The sequence below is a fragment of the Lithobates pipiens genome, unplaced genomic scaffold (genome assembly GCF_037356315.1).
Source record: "Lithobates pipiens isolate NorthernLeopardFrog02 unplaced genomic scaffold, aLitPip1_a1.2 Scaffold_18, whole genome shotgun sequence".
NCBI classification, from domain to species: Eukaryota; Metazoa; Chordata; class Amphibia; order Anura; family Ranidae; genus Lithobates; species Lithobates pipiens.
In genome coordinates, this window is record NW_027507758.1 from 274,043,581 (window position 1) to 274,062,821 (window position 19,241).

The 19,241-nt window shown below is 46.9% G+C and overlaps 1 protein-coding gene and 2 non-coding genes across 3 annotated transcripts in view; 2 read left to right on the top strand and 1 right to left on the bottom strand.

The window, feature by feature from the left end:
- Positions 1 to 10,254, bottom strand: part of SMPDL3A (sphingomyelin phosphodiesterase acid like 3A) — a 70,999-nt gene extending 60,745 nt beyond the window's left edge. The window contains exon 1 of the mRNA XM_077487013.1: positions 9,994 to 10,254. Within this exon, the coding sequence (XP_077343139.1) occupies positions 9,994 to 10,090 (97 nt within the window). The 5' untranslated portion in view covers positions 10,091 to 10,254. The remainder of the gene's footprint in view (positions 1 to 9,993) is intronic.
- Positions 10,255 to 18,188: 7,934 nt separating this feature from the next.
- On the top strand, positions 18,189 to 18,307 carry LOC143990744 (5S ribosomal RNA). The gene has a single exon (XR_013277449.1). It is a non-coding gene; the product is annotated as a 5S ribosomal RNA (ribosomal RNA).
- A 532-nt stretch (positions 18,308 to 18,839) lies between these two features.
- On the top strand, positions 18,840 to 18,980 carry LOC143990671 (U4 spliceosomal RNA). The gene has a single exon (XR_013277398.1). It is a non-coding gene; the product is annotated as a U4 spliceosomal RNA (small nuclear RNA).
- The last annotated feature ends 261 nt before the right edge of the window (positions 18,981 to 19,241 follow it).

Below are 19,241 nucleotides of genomic sequence, written 5' to 3' on the forward strand. Positions count from 1 at the left end.
CTCACGGCCCACAATGCACTGCGTCATCGCAGTGCATTGCTGGCTCATGATTGGCCAAGCATGCACTGTGACCCCGCATGCTTGGCCAATCACAGCGCCAGCAGCGAGGAGAGCCATGATTGGCCACAGGCAGGATGCCTGTGGCCAATCATGGCTCAGGCTGTGTAGTACGCGCCCCACACTATATAAGGCCACCAGCGCGGCGGCCTAGTGTAGTGTGTTGGCGTCTGAAGCAGTTAGTGGGTGTTCTATGTACCCTTAACACAGTACACACCGATCGTTATTGGCCGATTTTCGATCTTGCTCTTCTGTAGTGGTTGTTGTCTGCTTGCCCTGACCGCAGTATACACCGCTATATTCACCTCACCTATATAGCTAGTGATCTATCTTTTATAATAGAGCCTGCAGTCAGTAGTGTTAGGAGCTTGTGCGTGCTGTCTGCATGCTCTGTACCCAGTACACACCGCTATATCCACCTACATAGCTCTTCTCTATTTGAGCCCACTTGCCATCTGCAGGAGTTATTGGAAGTTGTGTGTGCCTCCAGCACAGCACAGTATACATCTGTATATACCCCTTTATCTCTGGTGTTCTATAATAAAGGCATCTGCAGGAGTTAGTGGGTGTTTTGTGCCTCCAGCACAATATACACCTGTATCTACCCTTTATTGCTGTTCTCTAATAGAGCCATCTGCAGGGCTTAGTGGGTGTTGTGTGACTCCATTACAGTATACCCCTTTATCTCTGGTGTTCTATAATAAAGGCATCTGCAGAAGTTAGTGGGTGTTGTGTGCCTCCAGCACAATATACACTACCCAACTGCTGTTTTACCCAACTCTCTTCAGGCCATTACCATGTCTGGAAGGCCAGCAAGGAGAGGCAGACAGGTGTGAGCCAATAAAAGAGGGCAAGCAGGCTTTGTGTCTAGAGACAACAGTGCTGGTCGTGGACGCGGTGCATTGTCATCAGCACGTGGCCATGGGACACGCTTGTCCTTCTTTTCGGCAGCTGGACATGTTGAACCGCAACATGCCAATGACTTGGTAGAGTGGATGACCAAGCCCTCTTCATCCTCCTCATCCTCCTCATCCTCTCTCACCCAGTCTCAGGGTACTAGCAAAGCAGCTGCCAACGCATCGTCTTCCCTCGTCTCAATGTCATCATCAGTGACTCCTTCCCTAGACCCACCACGTCCTCCTGAGGAGTCTCCTGAACTCTTTGAGCACAGTGTTGGGTACATGCTCCAGGAGGATGCCCAGTGTTTTGTAGGCTCTGATGATGACACTCAGCTAGAGGAAGGCAGTAGCGTGAATGCAGAGAGAGGGGATGCTCAAGAAGGACAGCAATCTGGCAGTCATGTTCCACAAGCTGCAGCATATTGCCAGGTTTGCTACAGCGATGAAGAGGGAGGGGATGATGAGGGCACTGACTCCACGTGGGTGCCTGGTAGGAGAGAGGAGGAGGAGGAGGAGGCACATGCCCAACGAGGCAGGATGCCCTCCGGGGGCCAGCACATTGACTGAATCACACCGCAGAGCTCCGCCTGTACAGGGCGCTGCCTCTGTGCGTTATTCTAAAAGTTCTTTGGTGTGGGCCTTTTTTGAGACGAGTGCATCAGATCGCACCGCTGCTATTTGCAACATATGTCTCAAGCGTATCTCGCGTGGCCAAAACATCAGCCGCTTGGGCACCACATGCTTGACCAGACATATGTTGACCTGCCATGCAGCTCGTTGGCAAGCGTACCTCAAAGACCCACACCAAAGAGCAAAGCGGACCTCTCCTTGCTCCTCATCAGCTGGCATCTCCAACCCCACTAGACCTTCAGTCCTCTCTGAAACCTGCTCTGAGAGGAATGAAGGTGTAGAATTAGGTGTGTCGCAGCCAAGTGCTTCCGGGCACTCTGCTAGCAGTACACCCAAGTCCGATTATAGCAGGCAAATGTCCCTGCCCCAGCTGCTGGACCGGCGAAAGAAGTTCACTCCCAGCCATCCACATGCCCAGCGGTTGAATGCTAGCTTGGCTAAATTGCTAGCACTTCAACTGCTGCCTTTTCAGTTGGTAGACTCGGCCCCCTTCCGTGAGTTTGTACAATGTGCGGTTCCTCAGTGGCAGGTCCCCAAACGCCACTTTTTCTCACGGAAGGCGATTCCGGCTCTCTACCGGCATGTGGAAGGCAATGTCCTTGCCTCGCTGGACAGGGCGGTCAGCGGTAAGGTGCATATTACCGCTGACTCATGGTCCAGCAGGCATGGACAGGGACGTTACCTGTCTTTCACGGCCCATTAGGTCACTCTTCTGGCAGCTGGGAAGGATGCAGGACAAGGTGCAGTAGTGTTGGAGGTTGTTCCGCCACCACGCCTCCAAAATGCTACTATTGGTTGTGACACACCTCTCTCCTCCACCCCCTCCTCTTCTTCTTCCTCCATGGCCTCTTCCAGTGCTCTGTCCTCAGAACCAGCGGTGCTCCGTAGGCGTTCCAGGGGCTGCGCAAGTATGCAGGCAAAACGATGCCATGCCGTGCTTGCGCTGGTTTGTTTGGGGGACAGGAGCCACACTGGGGCGGATGTTTTGTCAGCTCTGCAGGGGCAGGCCGAGAGTCGGTTGACGCCACGCCAGCTTAAGCCAGGAATGGTGGTTTGTGACAATGGCACCAACCTCCTCTCCGCCCTCCGACAGGGACAACTGACCCATGTGCCCTGTGTAGCTCACGTCCTTAACCTGGTGGTGCAGCGGTTCTTGGGCAGGTACCCCGGCTTACAGGATGTCCTGAAGCAGGCCAGGAAAGTCTGTGTGCATTTCCGCCGATCATTTAATGCCTGTGCTCGGCTGGCTGAGCTCCAAAAAGGAGTTGAACTTGCCCAAGAACCGCCTTATATGTGACATGCCCACCAGGTGGAACTCAACGTTGGCCATGCTGCAGTGGCTGAACACGCAGCAGAGGGCCATCAATGAGTACCTGTGTGACTACGGCACCAGGACAGGGTCAGGGGAGCTCGGTTTTTTCTCACCACGCCAGTGGGGCATGATCAGGGATGCATGCACTGTCCTGTCACCGTTTGAGGAGGCCACAAGGATGGTGAGCAGTGACAGTGCATGCATCAGTGACACTGTACCTCTTGTCCACCTCTTGGAGCATACACTGCGTGGAATAATGGACAGTGCACTTGAGGCAAAACAGAGGCAGGAAGAGGAGGACTTCCTTGCCTCTCAAGGCCCCCTTTATCTAGACAGTGTTCCTGCTGTGCCACCCATCACACAGGAAGAGGATGAGGAGGAGGAAGAGGAGGAGGAGGATGATTGTGTCAGCATGGAGGTGGAGGCTGGCACTCAGCATCAGCAGCAGCAGTCTTGTAGGGATGATTTACAGTCCCAAGAAACACGTGTACTTGTATGTGGCTGGGAGGAGGTAGCTGCGGATCATGTTGCCCTTAGTGACCCAGAGGACTCCGGACCGAATGCCTCAGCTAACCTACGCTGCATGGCCTCCCTGATCCTGCAAAACCTGCGGAAAGATCCTCGTATTCTTCGGATCAAGGAGAGGGACCATTACTGGCTGGCCACTCTCCTTGATCCACGGTACAAGGGTAAGGTTGCCGACCTTATCTTGCCATCGCAGAGGGAGCAGAGGATGAGACATCTCTGGGAGGCCTTGCAGAAAGCTCTGTACAACGCGTTCCCAGAGACTGGGAGGTTACAAACTCCTGGTCCTGGACAACGTGTTGCTGAGGCATCGGTCAGAAGGAGCGGTGGAGAAGGTGGCCGTCTGACTGATGCTTTCAGACAATTTTTTAGTCCGCAGCCCCAAGGTATGATCGGTTCCAGCAACCATCGCCAGCGTCTGATTTACATGGTGCAGGAATACCTAGGGGCAAGGTCAGACTTGGACACCTTTCCCACCGAAAATCCTCTGGCTTACTGGGTCTTGAGGATGGATCACTGGCCAGAGCTAGCACAGTATGCAATTGAGCTACTGGCCTGTCCTGCATCCAGCGTTCTTTCAGAACGCACCTTCAGTGCTGCTGGTTTCTTTGTTACCGATCACAGGATGCGCCTGTCCACCGAATCAGTTGATCGACTGACCTTCATCATGATGAATCAAGATGAATCAGTCTTTTTTTTGAAATATCACATCCCTTCAAGACTGCCTATGCTGAGTGACTGTCCTGTTATGTTGATTGTCTATCCTCTTCCTCCTCTGCTGATATGTTGGAAGAACATTTCTGGCTCTGGGTGATGCCATCAGCCCAATTTTTCTGCCCCTGTTTAACAGGGGCGTTTAATTAAAATTTTTGATGCAATGCTTTGCAGCAGGGCTAATTCCTGCAATAAAACTAGAGTATATGGAAGAGGTTGCAGTGTGGTGGCACCAGCACCAGTGCCTAAGGCCCAATTTTTCTGCCCCTGTTTAACAGGGGCGTTTAATTACAATTTTTGATGCAATGCTTTGCAGCAGGGCTAATTCCTGCAATAAAACTAGAGTATATGGAAGAGGTTGCAGTGTGGTGGCACCAGCACCAGTGCCTAAGGCCCAATTTTTCTGCCCCTGTTTAACAGGGGCGTTTAATTAAAATTTTTGATGCAATGCTTTGCAGCAGGGCTAATTCCTGCAATAAAACTAGAGTATATGGAAGAGGTTGCAGTGTGGTGGCACCAGCACCAGTGCCTAAGGCCCAATTTTTCTGCCCCTGTTTAACAGGGACTAGTAATTACAATTCTTGATATAATATTTCACAGGAGGGCCCGTTCCTGTGCCCACCCAGAGTAACTGTGAGGACTTATAGTGTTGTGGCACAAGCACCACAACCACCAAAGGTCAATTTTTCTACCACTGTTCAACAATGGCATGTAATTACAATTCTTGATATAATCGTTCACAGCAGGGCACTCCAGCGCCCACCAAGAGTCACTTTGAGGGCTTACAATGTTGTGGCAAAACCAACACCTTGTTCCGCCATTTCTGCAGAGCATATAGGGCAGGCCCCTACTTTCAAACATCCAACTTACAAACATCTCCTACTTGCAAATGGAAGGAGACAACAGCAAGTGAGATGAAAAAAGATGGATGACAAAACAAATTATACAGGGGTGATAACCCTTCCCTATGTTTTCCAAAAAGCTTAAAAATAGTTTTTTTTGACTGGAGCTACACTTTAAAAATGTACCAGTTGAAAACTACAAACAGATTCAACTTAACACAACAAACCTACACAGTCCCTGTCTTGTTTGCACCGCCTGTATACTGCTGTTCTGAGTATATAGGGCCTGGGGGCCACACGCATTTCCTTTTTTTAATATGGGTACAGGGTTACCCTTAATATGCGTACAAGACCCAAATAGGCTGGTAATGGGCAGGGAGGGCTACCCATGCCATTTTTCTCAATGATTTTCAACCATATTGCAGGAACCAGATATAACATTAAAACCACAAGCAGTTTTAAATGGTGTTATTTCTGTTTAATGTCATTTTGTGCAGGGACTGTTCTAAACACGGGAAACACGTGGCACTTCACAGGCATACTACAGACACCCCCCAGGCACCATATTTAAAGGAATATTTCACTTTTTTTTTTCACTTTAATCGTCATTAAAATCAGTGCTCCCGCCAAAACGGCCATTTTTAAAAACATTTTAGGCATTGACCCATGTCCCCTGGGGCAGGAGCCAGGTCCCCAAACCCTTTTTAGGACAGTATCTTCCAGGCCCTGGAATTGTGTGTATAGTGCCTTTTTTTTCCTTTTTCCAGGTATTGCTATGTGTTGTTTTGACCCTGTAGTGCCTAAATGAATCCCTACTTTTGCTCATTTACTTTAATAAATAACATTTATACTGTAATCCCTATTCAAACTAGCTAATTACAGAGCCCCATTCCCTGTGCTTCTACTGTCCCCCATGTAATCAATTTGGGCTTTCTGACTGATAGTGTATGTATTTAGGACACTGTATATGTTTCTAAAGGTTTCGTCTCCTGACAGCACATTGGATAACAATGTCACGGGTCTTGTCTATTAATTCTGATGCAGATAAACAGGCTGCTCTACTGCAACTGTTTTTACAATACAACATTTTTTGATAAAGTATTTAAACTGGCTGACAAATCAAACAAAAATGTATTAGTAAAATAAAGGTGTCTATAGCCACCACATCTATAGCCAGTAGTCCCTAAGTGATGATAATACACATATCTCTAATAGGGCCATAGGAATGGAAGGTCTATAGGTACATGTCACATCATGTGCAAACCCATTCCCCTTAAAAAGATTCTGGTTGGTCATAATAATCAGAAAAAATGCCCAATAGCTGGCATTAAGTGGTCTTCCTAATTGATCCCTCACTTGCAGTCTCTCCAGTGGATACCTTGCAGAGAAATTTAGTACTGGCGAATGGTATCCCAATGGTTTATAGGATGGGAATGGGAATAGAAAACAGTGTGTGAGGAGCAACATTATGGTAGAGTGGGCCAGTGGAAACGTGTGTATAGTGCCTTTTCTTTCTCCAGGTATTCCTATTTGCTGTTTTGGTCCTGTAGTGCCTGATTTACCCCTGCTTTTGTTCATTTACTTTACAGCCATAGCCACAAGTTTTGAGAATGACACAAATATTAATTTTCACAGTCTGCAATGGCAGTTTGCATATACTCCAGAATGTTATGAACAGTGATCAGATGAATTGCAATTAATTGCAAAGTCTCTCTTTGCCAAGAAAATTAAATGAATCCCATGAAAAACATTTCCACTGTCTCCTACAGTTGATTCAGCTGTGAGGTAGGGGCACCACCAGTGCAGAGCTTGCTCTGGAATGGCAGCAGGCAGGTGATTTAGGCTGCATGCACAGTGAGGTGAAGACTTTTGGAGGATGGCCTGGTATCAAGAAAGGGCAACAAAGAAGGCACTTCTCTCCAGGAAAAACATCAGGGACAGACTGATATTCTGCAAAAGGTACAGGGATTGGACTGCTGAGGACTGGTAAAGTAATTTTCTCTGATGAATCCCCTTTCCGATTGTTTGGGGCATTTGGAAAAAACCTTGTCCAGAGAAGAAGGTGAGCACTACCATCAATCCTGTGTCATGCCAACAGTAAAGCATCCTGAGACCATTCATGTGTAGGGTTGCTTCTTAGCCAAGGGAGTGAGCTCACTCACAATTTTGCCTAAGAACACAGCCATGATAAATGAATGGTCCAAAAACATCCTCCAATCGTAACTTCTCCCAACCATCCAAGAACAGTTTGGCGATAAACAATGCCTTTTCCAGCATGAAGGAGCAACTTGACATAAGGAAAAAGTGACAACTAATTGGCTTGGGGAACAAAACATTGAACTTTTGGGTCCATGTCTAGGAAACTCCCCAGACCTTAATCTCATTGAGAACTTGTGGTCAGTCCTCAAAAGATGAGTAAACAACCCCCCCCCCCCCCCCCACACACACAAATTCTGACAGACTCCAAGCATTGATTATGCAAGAATGGGCTGCCATAAGTCAGGATTTGCAGGACTGTCTTTCCGAGCGGGCACACCTGGACACAGCCCAGGGGCCCTAGATGCACATGGGGACCCATCAGGGCTGGCCGGATCTAGGGCAAAGCTATTGGAATTGCCTCCACTCTGCTCGCTGTCACACACAGTCTCTTCCTAACCCCACGCCTGTGAAAGACAGAATGCGGGTCCAATGCTGGCATGTATTCTGTCTATCACAGGTGTGGGGTTAGAAGGAGGAGGCTGTGTGTGATGGCGAGCAGAGCGGAGGCAAGCTCATGTAAGCTGTAACAGCATGCTATCCACTCTGTGATCTCCGGCTCTCCTCTTCCTTCCTCTTCTACAGTGAGTCTGCAATGGGGGCACAATGAGGCTGCAAGTTGCAGAGTAAGGCTGCAATGGGGGCGCATTGAGGCTGCAAGGGGTACAGTGAGTCTGCAATGGGGGCACAGTGAGTCTGCAATGGGGGCACAGTGAGGCTGCAAGGGGCACAGTGAGGCTGCAAGGGGCACAGTAAGACTGCAATGGGGGCACAGTGAGGCTGCAAGAGGTACAGTGAGTCTTCAATGGGGACACAGTGCGGCTGCAATGGGGGCATGGTGAGGCTGCAATGGGGGCTCAGTGAGGCTGCAAGGGTCAGAGTGAGGCTGCAATGAGGGCACGGTGAGCCTGCGATGGGGGCACAGTGAGGCTGCAAGGGGGACAGTGAGGCTGAAATGTTGGCACAGTGAGGCTGCAAAGGGCACAGTGAGGCTGCAAGGGACACAGTGAGGCTGCAATGTTGGCACGGTGAGGCTGCGATGTGGGCACAGTGAGGCTGCAATGGGGGCACAGTGAAGCTGCAATGGGCGCACGGTGAGGCTGCAATGTTGGCACAGTGAGGCTGCAAGGGGCACAGTGAGGCTGCAATGGGGGCACAGTGAGGTTGCAATGGGTGCACAGTGAGGCTGAAATGGGGGCACAGTGAGGCTGCAATGTTTGCACAGTGAGGCTGCAATGTTGGGCACAGTGAGGAATTGTACTTTAATTCTTGAGAGTAGGTGCGAAAATTGGGACAGGCTTGTAGGGGCCCCAGTGCATTACTTTGCCCAGGGGCCCATGATGATGTTAAGATGGCTCTGAGAAGGTGGCCCAGAAGTTGATTGACAACATTCCAGAGCGAATTCCAGAGGTGTTGAAAAAGAGGGGTCAACACTGCAAATATTGGGGTTGATTTACTAAAGGCAAATACACTTTGCACTACACGTGCACTGAAATTGCACTTGGAAGTGCAGTTGCTGAAGATCTGAGGGGAAGATCTGAAATTAGGGGAAGCTCTGCTGATTTTATCATCCAATCATGTGCAAGCTAAAACGCTGTTTTTTATTTTCCTTGCATTTCCCCCTCAGATCTACAGCGACTGCACTTGAAAGTGCACTTTCAGTGCACTTGTAGTGCAAAGTGGAGTTGCCTTTCATAAACAACCCCCATTGTATCGTTGCATAAACTTAATGTAATTGTCAATAAAAGCCTTTGACACTTATGAAATGCTTGTAATTATACATCAGTATACTATAGTAACATCTTTATAATTCACCATTTTCGTTTTTTCGACTTTGTTTTGCAGTTATTATACTAGCACATTATTATTCTAGCACATTTTTCAGAAATTACTCTAATTTTTTCTGAGTTTGGACTCACATTCATTATGTGTTAATCCTTTTTTATTTGATGTGTTTCTGTTCAATAGTGACACCCTAATTTCTATCTCTCATCTTATTTATGGTATAGTCACTATACTAGCACATTTTTCCACATACCTGCATTTTTTTCAGAAATCTCACTTTTTCTTTGTTTCATTCACATTTCACCATGTATGAATCTCTGTTTATCTGATATATTTATGTTTAAGTCTTTTTGCAACCTTAGCGCTGCACTTATTTATTCATACTATAGTAACATCTGACAAAAAAGATCTAAAAACACTGAAGCAGCAGACTTTGTGAAAATTAATATTTGTGTCAATCTCAAAACTTTTAGCCACGGCTGTAGTAAATAATACTTATAATGTGCTTCTACTGCACCACGTGAAATGCGGCAGCTTCCATTGTTGACTTTCCTGGCACTTTCCTTTCTCACGCGGTGTTTGTGTTTAACAATCAGTCATGTATGTTATGGTTTTGCAACGTTTTAATCTGTATACTTTACACTGCCGTAAACTAGAGCTGGATAAAATCTATAGTATACAAAACAAATACTGTGAACGAAAGTTACTAGTCTGAAAGTGCTACTAGTCAGGCTTTACTGTTAACATGATTTACATTGCCATATAAAAGTCTACATATAAAAGTAAAAAAGTAATAGCGAGGAAGACAAATCAGCAAAAAATGAAATACATGCGTTGCAAAATCGACTTTCTTGCAGTGTGTGCGATAATGGTGTATAAAACTGTGGTCGTGAGCTTGGAGTGTTCGTGTCATCTGATTTCCATGGTTAGCATATCATGCTACAAAGTTACTGTGAGTCAGACAGTCACTGACCTGTAACCCCTTGTTGGCTGTCACTCCAGGAGTTCAATGGCAGAGCTGAAGTGACCAGAGGAGCCATAAGGAACAGGCAGAATCCGAGAGCTTCCATGTTCTTGTGCTGCAGACCGGTTCAATCGAAGGGAATATTCTGCACAAGACTTGCTCACAAAACTTCCTTGTTTACACACTGTGCTGTGGAAGTTCCTGAGTTACAGAAGATTAACCCTTGCATGTATGGTAGAAGAAGTGAGACAATTAGTCAGTGTAGGTTGGTGTTTGTGTGCAGTGGAAGTACTAAGGTCAGTTTAGTTTATGCAAGTCATTTTTGTTAACCTATAGTGGTATAATGAGGAACTAGACCTTTAAAGTGTTTGTTGTTCCCTCAGTAACCAAGATGTGTTCCCTCTCTCACAGATACTGTATAGTTCAACTCCATCACTTTTTTTTATAAGAATATTTGGAAACAGCTCACCCTAAATCCAGGATGCCCCCCCCCTGTTCCTTACCTATCGCACCCTGCATCCCCAGTAACCCCTTCACACCCACGCTATAGCCAAATAATGGCTACAACGTGGGCTTACTTTGCTGGAAGGCGATATTGATGTCCCCCCATGATTACACTTCCCGCAAGCCCGCTGCTGCACGTGGATGGCCCACTCTGTGATCGCCGAGTCCTGCAGACTGAGCTGATCACAGATTGGGGTAAAGGGTCAATCACAGTGGCCCTTTACCACATGATCAGCTGTGTCCAATGACATCATGAGGCAAGAAGAAGAGGGTCGATAACTAGCTTTTGTTAAAGGGACATTGATACTGATAATCAGGGCACTGATTATCAGTGTGCTAATTATAAGTGCAGTCCCAACAGTGCCCACCAGTGCTGCCAATCAGTGCCCATCAGTGCTGCCAATCAGTGCCCACCAATTCTGCCAATCGGTACCCACCGGTACTGCCAATTAGTGGTGCCAATCAGTTCCTCCTCATCTGTGTCACCTATCAATGCTGTCTACTAGTGCATATTAGTGCCCATCAGTGCCCATCAATGCCACCTATCAGTGCCCATCAGTGCCCCCTATCAGTGGCACCTATCAGTGCCAATCAGTGTCACCTATCAGCGCGCACCAGTGCCACCTCACCAGTGACACCTATCAATGCAGCCTCATCAGTGCCCATCAGGGAAGCCTATCAGTGCCCATAAGTGCAGCCTATCAGTACCCAGTGACACAGCAGATCTCAGCCAAAAACCATTGGCTGGCACCTGCTAACAAAATTGCTTTGTGTCCAACCGCAGCACAGACCAGCAGGGGCATGTGCATAAGTGCCCAAAACCTGGATGCAAGTCGGCAACATTTATGTAAGTTGCGGAGTCTGCAGCTGCCGCCTGGTCACAGTAAATCTAATGTGACCAGATGACATGTGGTTAAATGATGACGCTATTGCATATGTACACTGCTCAGTACTACTTCTTTTTGGGGGGGGGGGGGGGGTTTACCTTGCAAAGTGAAGATTGGAGAGTAGTTAAGCCTTTCCACCTTGCAAGGCACTTTTTCTCAATGTTGAGAGACAGGGGCCTCTTCCTCACTTCCTGTCCCCCAAAAGTTATGTGGGGTATGGGATGGGAACTTATCACAATCTGAAAGGCCCTTTAAATAAGGTGGCCCCCATATATCTCTACCCTCCCAGTGAGATGAGTACAGGAGTACATTAGTAACTCCTATTACTAATTCCCAAAAAATATATATTTATTCGGACACTGTGAAAAAAAACATAAAAAAAATTACATTGATGTAGCAATATGGACTATAATTGTCATGAACAGCTATTCCCTGCCCTATCTTATACAATGTTATCTCTCTAGTGCCCAGCGTTATCACACTGACCTCATATTTGTGAGCACAACCAAAGGGATTGTGGGATTGGTAGTTTCAACAGATGGCTGTTCCCCCGCATGACGCTTTGTGCTCTGTAACGGGGGATCATCACAAGCGTAACTGCTGCCAGAACGTCCATTTGGGAGTTGCTAGCTGGATGGCATTGGATCGGCCTCGTCGTAGGTGAAAGGACCATTGCCCACCTTTGCAAACCTTTCCTTTGTTTCATTGGGACACTGTGCACAGACAGCTTTACCTTCTCTTTAGCTACTGTCATCACAAGATATACTACCACTCCGGTACTACACCCTTTTGGATACAATTAATGAGCTCCGACTGCCAATGAAGGCCATCAGATCTGCAATGGGGACATTCTGTCATTGCTACTTGAAGGGCCCTTACACCATCCATGTTTAGCTGCATCTCTCATTAGGATCAGAGGTTAAGAGGCCGGCCTGTGTTTCTCTTTCTAGAAGTACTGTCAATATTGCGGCTTAACTTGTTTATCCTTTCAGGTTATGTCCAAGTGGGGGCCATGCTACATTTACAATTAAAAAGAGTGTAAACAATTCTAGCACCCTCCTGCCAGGCTGCTAGTTTTTTTGTGTAGGTAAATTTAGTGTTGCTCTCCTGTAACCAGCAGAGCTGTCTGTGATTATTGCAGGTTTCTCTATGCTCCACAGGTTGCTGGTTTAGCTGCTTCTCCCTGTCCTTTGGAGCTTTCCAGAGCATAGTGGGTGGGAGAGCTGGATGAGCAATTTGAATAGGTATGAAGTCCCAGCCAATCCCTGGAGAGGTGTATCCCAATAATGGTTGAGGAATGTATAAATATTCTGGAGCCCAGAGCTTAGGGTTCTTTTCCAGTAGAAGTTCCCAGTCAGAAAGCATTCCTCCCAACATTATGATATGGAAATGAGGGACACCTATTATCAAAAGTATGTAGGCATAGGACACACCCCATGCTACGCCCCCTTAAAGGAGAATTATACAAAAAAAAGATTAGTTAAAGCGGGAGTCCACCGGGACTCCACGTTTTTTTTTTTTTTAAAAGCCAGCAGCTACAAATACTGCAGCTGCTGACTTTTAAAATAGTGACACTTACCTGTCCAGCGCGCCCGCGATGTCGGCACCCGAAGCCGATCGCTAGGTCGTCTGTCGGGTCCTGCCGCCGCCATCTTGGGTATGGGAATCAGGAAATGGAGCCTTTCGGCTTCATTTCCCGGTTCCCTACTGCGCATGCGCGAATTGCGCTGCACAATAAGGACGCTCCCCGCTGCCTCTGGGAGCTGTGTGTTTCCCAGCAGGCAGCGGGGCACTTGCGGGAAGGGGCGGGCACTTGCAGAAAGGGGCGTAAGTTACGCCCCTTTCCGCAGAGAGCTGTCCCGGAAGTGGGTGCAGTTACCTGGATTATCCAGGTAACTGCACCCCCCTCCCCCCTGAAAGGTGCCGATTGTGGCACCGGAGGGGGGGGAGGGTTCCGATGAGCGGAAGGTCCACTTTAGGGTGGACCTCCGCTTTAAATCCATAAGTCCTTTTTTTTTTGTTGTTTTACTTCTGCTATTGTTTTATATTGGCTTTTATACAAATGCAGTAATTCAGAAATTGGATTAAAGGTTTAGCACTGGGAAACACTTTTTGAAAGCTAAAAAGTGAATTTTATATACAACTATGTAGATCAGACCAAAATGAGGAGGAATGAGGGACAGAGGGATTTTGTTCTAAATCAGGGACAGTCCCTCGAAATCAGGAACATTTGGGGGGGGGGATGATGAAGGATTTCATTGACTGTTCACTTAACATCCCTGCTGCTACGTGAACTGCAAGGCTTATCTGGCCTGGGTCATTGATACCAGTGCCCCAGTACTGCCCACTTATTTCCCCACTACTTAAAGTGGAAGTAAACCCTTTCTTTTGACTTTTACCTATGGGTAAGCCTATATTAAGGCTTACTTGTAGGTACAGTGAATATCTCTGTGCCGTCCCTTCAGAGCTCTGTGCCGCAAACCATGACTCCCGCACGCATGTATAAACAATATATGAAGAAAAAGACAACCCTTATATATAATATAACTTGTTTTGAGTCATTTTGTAAAGATGCTATTTGCCTGGCTGCTGCACTAGCAGGAATCAAACCTGGATCTTTAAAACAGTTGACCATAGTCGAGGGTAGCACTATATCCCCAAATGTAAATCAAACATCAATCATGTTGTTCAATGATGTAGAGCAATCAGCAATCATGGCAACTCTCCAGACTCCTGTTGCTAAATGACATATCCCTAGTAGGGATGAGCCGAACACCCCCCGGTTCGGTTCGCACCAGAACTTGCGAACGACCCCCGCGTTCGGTACGAACGTTAGAACCCCATTGAAGTCTATGGGACTCGAACGTTCGAATTGGAAAGTGCTCATTTTAACGGCTAATATGCAAGATAGTGTCCTAAAAAGGGTTTGGCGACCTGCCTCCTGCCTCAGGGGACATGGGTCACTGCAAAAAAAAGTTTTAAAAACTACCGTTTTGGCGGGAGCACTGATTTTAATGACGATTAAAGTGAAAAAAAAAAAGTGAAATATTCCTTTAAATATGGTGCCTGGGGGGTGTCTGTAGTATGCCTGTGAAGTGCCACGTGTTTCCCGTGTTTAGAACAGTCCCTGCACAAAATGACATTAAACGGAAATAACACCATTTAAAACTGCTTGCGGTTTTAATGTTATATCTGGTTCCTGCAATATGGTTGAAAATCATTGAGAAACATGGCATGGGTAGCCCTCCCTGCCCATTACCAGCCTATTTGGGTCTTGTACGCATATTAAGGGGAACCCCGTACCCATATTAAAAAAAGGAAATGCGTGTGGCCCCCAGGCCCTATATACTCAGAACAGCAGTATACAGGCGGTGCAAACAAGACAGGGACTGTGTAGGTTTGTTGTGTTAAGTTGAATCTGTTTGTCATTTTCAACCGGTACATTTTTAAAGTGTAGCTCCAGTCAAAAAAACTATCTTTAAGCTTTTTGGAAAACATAGGGAAGGGTTATCACCCCTGTATAATTTGTTTTGTCGTCCATCTTTTTTCATCTCACTTGCTGCTGTCTCCTTGCGTTTGCAAGTAGGAGATGTTTGTAAGTTGGATGTTTGAAAGTAGGGGCCTGCCCTATATTATAGCGGTATGTACTGGGTACAGAGCACGCAGACAGCACGCACTCCTAACACTACTGACTGCAAGCTCTATTATTAACCACTTGTTAGCCCAATGTTTGCATGAAGTGAAAGATGAAGTTATGCTGAGTAAATAGATATCAAACATGTCACTCTTCAAAATTGCACATGCCCGTGGAATGGCGCAAAACGTCGCTACTTAAAAAATCCCCATAGGCAACGCTTTAAATATTTTTTTACTGGTTACATGTTTTGAGTTGCAGAGGAGGTCTAGGACTAGAATTATTGCTCTCGCTCTAACATTCTCGGCGATACCTCACATGTGTGGCACATGCGAGCACATGGGGACATGGGCGCTTTAATTTTTATTTTATTTTTTTATTGTTCATTTTACTTTATTTATTTTAGTTTGACATTTTTTTTTTCCCAAAAATATATTTTTGATCACTTTTATTCCTATTACAAGAAATGTAAACATCCCTTGTAATAGGAATATGGGGTGACAGGTCCTCTTTACAGTGAAATCTGGGGGGTCAATATGACCCCACATCTCACCTCTAGGCTGGGAAGCCTGAAATAAAAAATAAAAAAAAGATTCTGGCTTTGATCGTACTGGCGAGTTGGTAGAAGCACCGGAGGGCGGTGAGGGGTGGGGGGCGTCTATGGCTGGGTATTTCAGGGTATCACCGAGTATGGCTGGGTATCTCTGAGTATGGCTGGGTATGGCAATTTATGGCAGGGTATTACAGAGTATTGGCGGGGTATTGGCGGGGTACTACAGAGTAATAGCAGGGTACTGCACTGCAGAGTAATGGCAGGGTACTGCACTGCAGAGTAATGGCGGGGTACTGCACTGCAGAGTAATGGCGGGGTACTGCACTGCAGAGTAATGGCAGGGTACTGCAGAGTAATGGCGGGGTACTGCACTGCAGAGTAATGGCAGGGTACTGCACTGCAGAGTAATGGCAGGGTACTGCACTGCAGAGTAATGGCAGGGTACTGCACTGCAGAGTAATGGCAGGGTACTGCACTGCAGAGTAATGGCAGGGTACTGCACTGCAGAGTAATGGTGGGGTACTGCACTGCAGAGTAATGGCGGGGTACTACAGAGTAATGGCAGGGTACTGCACTGCAGAGTAATGGCAGGGTACTGCACTGCAGAGTAATGGCGGGGTACTGCAGAGTAATGGCAGGGTACTGCACTGCAGAGTAATGGCGGGGTACTGCACTGCAGAGTAATGGCGGGGTACTGCAGAGTAATGGCGGGGTACTGCAGAGTAATGGCGGGGTACTGCAGAGTAATGGCGGGGTACTGCAGAGTAATGGCAGGGTACTGCAGAGTAATGGCAGGGTACTGCAGAGTAATGGCAGGGTACTGCAGAGTATGCACTGGTATTGCAGAGTATTGGCAGGGAATTGAGGGGTTAAATTCGGTGAGCAGCGATGTGGGCACTGCAGATGCAGCCCACATCGCTGCTGACACCGATCTCTTTCCCCTCCGCTGTACCGATCTGTACAGAAAGGGGAGGTAGGAACAGGCGTCATAACATGACGCCGGTTTGTTTCCAAGTGATCACTCCGTCATTTGACGGAGCAATCACGTGGTAAACGGCCGCTATGAGCGGCCGTTTACCGTGATGCGCCGGGTCCCATGGACCCGGCGGTCACGGATGCTCTCGAGTGCGCACACCTCGGGGCACGCGAGAGCAGAATTCTGGGAAGCCGTTAATTAACGGCCTCTCTGAGTTAAACAACCGCCCTGAAGCCGTTAATCGGCAATGGGCAGTTGTTAAGTGGTTAAAGCTAGATCACTAGCTATATAGGTGAGGTGAATATAGTGGTGTATACTGCAGTCAGGACAACAACCACTACACAGCAGCAAGATAGGAAATCAGCCAAAAACGATTGGTGTGTACTGTGTTGAAGGTACACAGAACACCCACTGCTTCAGATGCAAAGTAACACACTACAGGAGGCCGCCTTAAAGGCGGCCTTATATAGTGTGGGGCGTGCACTACACAGCCTGAGCTATGATTGGCCACAGGCAGGATGCCTGTGGCCAATCATGGCTCTCCTCGCTGCCGGCGCTGCGATTGGCCAAGCATGCGGGGTCACAGTGCATGCTTGGCCAATCATCGGGCAGCAATGCACTGCGCCAACGCAGTGCATTGTGGTCCGCGCGCGCGTCACTCGAATTTTGACGCGAACGGCCAAAACGTTCGGAATTCGGCGAACGGCCGAACGGCCAATGTTCGAGTCGAACGTACGTTCGACTCGAACACGAAGCTCATCCCTAATCCCTAGCACTGTTGTAATTTAAACTCAGTGGCATTGATCCCAGATGATGTAATAGACTACATTTGGTCATGATTAAATATGGTCAGTGTCGTCACCCAGGATTTCCGGTTATTTATTTACACTCCAGAAGCTGTGGATCTCATTTAGCAGCAGTAGTGAAGTGGGGATTCATAGTCAGGTGTTGGGTTGCCATGGCAGTGGGGAACATCATCAGGCTTCTGACCATTGTGATTGACGATGTATCTGCATCACTGGATGATGTGCTTGACATTAGCTTTACCTCGAGGGATGCTGTTTACATTTTCTTAATGTCATTTTATTAAAAGATTCGATTTTTTTTTTACTGCATGTTCATTTACATTTTCAATTTTTGGGGGTAAATAGTATGAGGGGTATAAATGTACCCTTGTATCCATTCACCTGCGAGGGGGTAAATATCAGGGGGACAACCTTACTCTAAAGGGGCTTCCTGGTTATCATAACCCCCCCCCCCAACAAACCTCAACATCCTTTTTTTGGGGGTCAGGATTTTGGAAAGAGGTCCTTGTCTTCAACACTGGGACAAGGCACTGTGCAGAGAAAAGGGAGGCTTTGCCATTCCAACCCCTCTTGCAAAGTATCCCTCAATGTTCAAAGGCATGTGGCCTAGTATGTTACAGGAAGGAAGGGTTAAATGCTTGCTGTCCTCCTTTTCCTGGCTGCCCAGGTTGAATGCCTGGAATGCCTTGCATTTTAGGCAGAACACCTTTTTTTCTATTATTTTTCTGTTGTAGGGACTATACTGTACTGTTCTGTAACTTCACACGCAGCTTTAAAGCATCCTCAAGCATGTTATTTCCTATTTTTTTTATGCATTAGGGCAGTAGAGCATAGTGTGGTGCTGGCCTACAGCCACATCACCTTGAATGCGCCCGATCTTGTCTGATCTCGAAGGTTAAGCAGGGTCGGGCCTGGTTAGTAGTTGGATGGGAGACCACCTGGGAATACCAGGTGCTGTAGGCTTGCCTATAACCACACCACCCTGAACAGGACTCATCTTTTCTGATCTCAGAGGCTAAGCAGAGCCAGGCCTGGTTAGTATTTGGATGGGAGACTGTCTGGGAATACCAGGTGCTGTAGTCTTTCTATGGATATGGCTGTAAATGACATATGCCGGCCATACACGGTTCGAATTTCGAAAGAATTTTCTTTCGAAAATCGCAGCTAAGAATTTTCGTATGAATTCCGTACCATTAGTGGGGCTGCAGCAACAGCCGATTTTCATGCAGAAATCAAATTTGAGGAATCGGACATATTGGAAATTTTTGGAAAAAACAAACGATATTCTAATCAATGATGGGAGAATCATGCGAGAAATGTAATAAGAAAAGAAAATTTACAGAGAGAAAAGAAGATTCCCAGCCACGAAAATTCTTTTTTGTAGTAACATGAGGTGAAATTGAAGGCTTGGTCGGCCGAATTTCGAAAATCAATGGTGGTGCCATCAGATCACCAAAAAAAAAAACTTTATGATTTTGAAAAGAAAATTCGTTCTAGCTTTGCGCAGTGGCAGTATCATAGCCAATGAGGTTCCCCTGAGGCGTGATTGTTGCTAATTGAAAACTTTTCCCAATACCCTGCCATGATGACTTGAAATACAGTCAGCACTGGCAATTTTTGAGAGTCTCTGAGGAGACTGAGCAAAAAAAAAAAAAAAAAAAAAATTTGTTCTAAATTCGACCGTACATGGCCTACATTACTCTAGGTGTGAGTGACTGACAGGTGATGACTGTTTAGCTGTATGATATCCATACTTGAGCCCACGTTCACATCAGGCTTTCTTTACATCTATCCCAATAATAGCCTGTCTTTGATCAGTTGATGAGGGGCTAGACCCGGGACATCCAACCACGCCTGCCACATTGAGTAAAATTTACGTGGAACTTTTCTGTGTTGA